The 5,517-nt window shown below is 41.1% G+C and overlaps 2 protein-coding genes and 1 long non-coding RNA gene across 4 annotated transcripts in view; 1 reads left to right on the top strand and 2 right to left on the bottom strand.

Moving 5' to 3' along the window:
• SLC30A10 (solute carrier family 30 member 10) overlaps positions 1-5,511 on the top strand; it is a 19,084-nt gene extending 13,573 nt beyond the window's left edge. Inside the window, exons 2-4 of the mRNA XM_008630530.2 lie at positions 305-388; positions 3,824-4,060; positions 4,812-5,511. Coding sequence (XP_008628752.1) covers positions 305-388; positions 3,824-4,060; positions 4,812-5,287 — 797 coding nt within the window. The 3' untranslated portion in view covers positions 5,288-5,511. The remainder of the gene's footprint in view (positions 1-304; positions 389-3,823; positions 4,061-4,811) is intronic.
• The window catches only part of LOC103612817 (acrosin-like), a 215,346-nt gene that overhangs the window by 176,173 nt on the left and 33,656 nt on the right, over positions 1-5,517 (bottom strand). The gene's annotated exons all lie outside the window — the stretch shown is intronic.
• LOC108445612 overlaps positions 1-5,517 on the bottom strand; it is a 12,678-nt gene that overhangs the window by 1,892 nt on the left and 5,269 nt on the right. The gene's annotated exons all lie outside the window — the stretch shown is intronic.

The following is a 5,517-nucleotide window of genomic DNA, read 5'->3' as shown; positions in this document are numbered from 1 at the left end:
TGGCCCAATCCTCTGGGCCCTTTCAGAGGCCCAAGGCCACCCGTGGGCCCCGGGGGATTTCACTAAGCCCACTCAGGCACCCGCCGCCTCTTTCACCTTGTACTTTGCCCCGGGCTTCTGGGTGTCCTCTCGGGATGGGGGGAGGAGGCGTTGCCCAGGGAACTGCATGGGAAATGTTTTGACTCGTTTTTATGTTTTCTTCTTGTCATCTTTGAAATAAGTTGATTTTGAGAAGGTTTTGGTTTTGATGTTTTTTCTGTTTGTAGAACTTATACACAACACAGCGTTTCTTCTTTGAATGCAGGTGATTCACCAAATGACCAAAAGAGCCCTGAAGAGGGGTCAGAGAAGAAAAAAGAGAAAAAGTCTGAAGCATTGAACATCAGAGGTATGGCATAGGAGTATACTGCTAACGTTATATTAACTTCAAACTCTTTGTGGTTTTCATTTCAGATTTACATACACACACACAAATATCAGCAAGAAGGGGAGCAAAACCCCAGGACTCTTCTATGTATTTGGATCCAGTTATCTCTGCTGGAAAGGTTTTGATTGTATGAAATAGCATAAGTAGTAACAAAATAGTGTCATGCTGATTTGGCTCTGAGTGTGCTCACATTTTGATTTTTATTCTTAGAAGAGTACAGCTGAACATTTGGAAAGGACACAAACCCTATTGCACTAAGCTCAAGTCATTACAGGCTTTACAGGAAGGTAACACAGGTAGCTATGAGGTGCATTTTTGAGTGTCACTGATGTAGTAGTTGACCAATTTTCAACCTTAAAATGCTTTTGGGTAGAAAACAGAAATCCTTCTAAATCCCAAGGCTGATAATGTTTTATTGTCAGCATAAGAAAAAAGATTCTGAAACTGGTGCTTCAGCATGGTGTTTTTGCAGGCCCCTGAAGTGTGAACCCATCCCTGTGAGAGTCTGTGACAGGATCAGCCCTTCCTACGTTGTAATTCAACAGGTCTCTGGGAATCTGTGGCGTGAAGCATAAAGCTCCTCCTAGGAATAAATTACCCACGTGTCTCTCCCTGTCTGTGTAGGCGTTTCCATGCATACACTTTTATGTGTGTACTCTGAGCAGGGCAAAAAGCAGATGTCTTTGAGGATATGAAATACGGAGTTTGTCCCCAAGGAAAGGACTGTCAGAAACCTGAATCAGAACAGTAGTTTCAGGCTTTTTATGGTCACCTCTCAGCAGCTGATATTCCTCTAAGGTTGTGTAAGTTTGCATTGCATAAATTCAGCTTGAGAGGTCAATGTGGCAGTCAGACACCTGGGCTTGCTGGGGTCTTTTTGTGTGTATGTGTGACTGTCTGTCTTTCAAAAGTGTTTGCACAGCTACACAAATGCTTCTGTAAGGGAAGATGATTTGGAAAATCAAACCATGTGCTAGAGTCTCAACACTTGCCTGAATGACTAGAAGTTGGTGTCACTGAAAATTATGGCATTATAGTGGTAACATTATTTGAGCAGGATAAGCAAACTGTCACACTCAGGGATGGAGGAGAGAAGAGTGAGAAACCAATTACTTTAGAGAAGGCCTTGCTTGCCTGAACCACAGTGCTTAGGTATAAAGATGCTGGAAGCTTTCAAAAATGTCTGAAAGATAAGAAGTTTTGTGACAGTTATTTTAAGATACTTTTCATCTTCGATTTTTTAGAAAGAAATTTTTAAGTGCTACTTCAGTATGTCACCTTAGCAAAACCTATTTTTATTATCTTTATAAATATTCTTTGCTTCTGTAGTCATAAAGATATGTCTTTGAAATTCTGATTCAATCAATACTTTTCATTTTAAGTTGTCTACATAGCTATACGTCGTGATCACCTGGCAAAAAATTCTTTTGTTGTGGAATTCGAGCCTCCCTGAAAAACATGGCTGAACAGAATGGATTGACAGAGGGATGGATTCCTTGATTTTTAGAACTGGTAGGAACAGGAATCCATAAATTCTGCCTGGCAGGATTAATTATTGTAGTGTGAAATTATTCCTTTTACTTCTTGAGCATATGCAGAGTAGTTCAGTGAGACTTTGCAAGGCAAGTTGTTGAAAACAGTTACCTATGGTCTTACCATACTGCCTTCGTTCTGTAAACACTCATTTTCACTTCCAGCTTATAATCATAGTCTTTGGGATTTGATAGGGAAATGGGTTCATTTCTGTCTGGGCTCTAATTCTGTGATGCCTTACCAAGATGTACATATTAATGATGTTAAGAATGTAAAATAAGCATTTTTCCAAATTCTGTATTCTCAATTACTAATTCATCAAAATTCTGACATAGTTAGTTTTTTTCTTAACTCAAAAGAAGGCTTTCTGAAACATTTTCCTGTTCTTTATAAGCTGTGCTCTCTTGTTAGTTGCCTGGGCAATGCAATTGCATCCTGCCTGTCCCTCTTTTTAGTGCAACAGCTGATAGCCCATGCTGAATCAGGACTATTTGTAAATGAAAAGGAAACACTGCAACACTGTTAGGAGGAGTAAAACCCCGTGGTAGACTGCCAAATGGGACAGAACACGCCTGACTCCAGCAGAAAGAGCTGGACTCACTAGGAGTTTGTATTTTCTTATCTGACCAAGTGATTTGGAGGAGCTCCAGAGGTTGTGGCCTTCATTTCTCACACAGATAAAGGTGTGTGTGCAGAGCTGGCAAGGAACAGCAGCACAGGCACAGTTCTAGGGTTAATCCAGTATCCAGCATCATCAAAACTCTTTGCTGTGTTGTTAATGAGTTTTGGGGGAGCCTTTTAAGGCTTCCCTAGCCCAGAGGAAGGGATTAAATGGCAGTGAAGCACTTGAGAGTGTATGTGATAGGGTTGTTAAAAGGAGACCGTTCATTTCCTTCTTTCACAGCTTCCCCCCCCAAAAAGTGCTGACTAAGAAATTGACTTCATATAGAGAGAGATGTTCGGAATTCAGTCATGGGTTGGAATAAAATCTGAGTTTGAACAGTAAAAACTAACAAAAATGAGAAGTGATGGGAAGAGCAAAGTTTATGTAAAGTAGTAAAAAGAAAAAGAAAAAAAAAGGGACTTCTTGGGTTATGGTAACTGTATAGCAGAAAACCAGCTTTGGTTATTGTAGTTTAAAGAGCAGCTAAATATGTTACGGTTTTGTGTCTTTACCTTTTGTACAAAACCTTATTTTATAAGATGTAAGAAGAGGTACCCAGCATTCCTCTCAATTTAGAGTAGTCCAGGCACTAAACCATGTGACTGACCCTAGATTTTTGGCAGGTCAGAAGACTAGTAATATTGATAGAACAATATGACTGGTAATCAAGCTTGATCTGAAAATTGGGGTCTGAGGGTGTCTGGAGCCAGCTTAGAGTTCACTTAGGCAATTTTTCAGATTTCAGCGGTGTCACAGAAACTCATGGGGGAGGGTAACTGTTGCTGAGGGTAGTCTGTGGCTCTCAACTTCCAGGGTAGAATGGATAAATTTAGTCACCAATTTTAAATTTAGATTTAACGTGCCAGGATCTCTTAATAATCTTCATGCATTTAAGCAAGCACATTTTGTGTTGCCATGGCATTGCAGTTGGACAGCAGTTGCTAGCATACCCTACATGCTTAATAATGCATCCCACTTAAACAGCAGTTCTTCAGAGTCAGTATTTCCCTTGCTTTTTTTCCAAAAGCTGTTACTGGAAACTTTGGTTTCGATATTAATGGCTGGAATATTGCATTCTTCATGTCAAGTGGAACATACTTGAAAAATGTAGCATTACATTCCCCTCCAGAAAAAAAACCAAAACAAAGCAAAAAACCCCAAACCCATCCCACTAATGGAAATTGTGCCATTTGTTTCAGGTGTTCTTTTGCATGTTATGGGAGATGCACTTGGATCTGTGGTCGTGGTAGTTACTGCTACTATCTTCTATGTACGTCCTCTGGGGGCTGCTTCGTGTAATTGGCAGTGCTACATTGATCCAAGCCTGACAATAATTATGGTGTTCATCATCCTGTCTTCTGCATTCCCACTTATAAAGGAGACCTCAGCTATTTTGTTGCAGATGGTCCCCAAAGGTGTTAATATGCAACTACTGAGTAAGTCAAATTTGTTGTTGAAATGCTGTTAATTTTAATGGTGTATTTCAATGCATATGTTATTTGTGGAATGATATGTTTGGATTATTTACTCGTATTAGCTCTAAATTCTCAAGAACTGTGAGAAACAGTCACATGCCTGTGTCCTAGCAACATGACTCAAATCTCTCTGGATTAGTTAAAGCATGCATTTTGAGAATGTGGTACTCCAACAATACATCAAACATACCAGATCTTGAGCTGTTAATGCTTTGTGTTGGTTATTTGTGAAAAAACCAGTGTTGAGTTACAATCTTTTCCAACCCTGCAGTGGCTACTTCTGAAAGGCTGCCAAAACATCTTAGAAATTTCCGTTAAGGTTGGGTAATTTTGTAGCTCTTAGTGCTGTTCACACTGGTTAATTGTGGAGTAGCACTGGGTATTTCTGGAATTCCATCATGCTCAAGGGTTAAAGAAACCAGAAGATGTGGGATTTTGATAGAGGAAGTGATGCTGTAAGGTTTCCTCTGTGAACAGTTGGTAATTGCCATTAGGGAGCCTGAGGGGTGGGTGAATCCAAAAGGAAGGATGGCCTGTTCATGCAGTCACCTGGAGGCTGAACTGAAGGCAGCTGGGAGTAGACATATTTTATCAAGTATATTTGTTCTAAAATGATAGTTTCGACACTGCTGCTTTTGAATAGGGTGCCTAGTGAGACTGATCATTAATCAGTGCACCAAAGCCCCTAATACCTTTCTCTTATGTCTTCCAGCTGACAGACTAGCTCGTGTACCAGGGGTTAGCAGCTTCCATGAGGTGCATGTCTGGGAGCTTGCAAGTGGGAAGAATATTGCCACCCTTCATGTCAAGTGCCAAACCCCTTCTGACTACCAAGATGCTGCTTACAAAATACGGAAGGTTTTCCACGAGGCAGGAGTCCATTCCGTGACCATCCAGCCTGAGTATGTTGACCACAAGACTTCTCATCTACTGTGCAGCTCACCCTGCATCTCAAAAGCTTGTGATTCTCAGCTGTGCTGCAGTCAGAGGGAGCCCCCCAGGGCTAAAACGAATGGCTACATGGAGAAAAGAGAAAGTTGCCTTTCCACACAGCACAAAGACGATGGTTCAAGGAAAAGTGACATTGAAATTCCTGTGGAGGACCCAGTGGCAGAGGAGAGCGTGAGAAACGCGAAAAATTGTGACGTGTCTGATGACAAATCACAGTTGTGTGGTACACGATTTTAGGCAATTCCCTCTGCTCTGTGTCATGTTTTCATGGAGCAAACATATCCTGGTTGGGAAGGGGGGCATCAGTCATTGTAGCTGATGTAGGTGTGGCAAAAAGATTTCTGTGCTTTAGCTGTAAACCAAAATACACCTAAACCCCCCTTGTACCTGAAATAAGGATTAAGATTTCCACCAAGGCTGTTGTGTTCATCTAAGATTTTTGTGATGCAGCCTTACCCAGTTCCTTA

This window comes from Corvus brachyrhynchos, unplaced genomic scaffold (genome assembly GCF_000691975.1).
Source record: "Corvus brachyrhynchos isolate BGI_N302 unplaced genomic scaffold, ASM69197v1 scaffold101, whole genome shotgun sequence".
Lineage (NCBI taxonomy): Eukaryota > Metazoa > Chordata > Aves > Passeriformes > Corvidae > Corvus > Corvus brachyrhynchos.
This window is presented reverse-complemented; position numbering and strand designations above follow the sequence as displayed.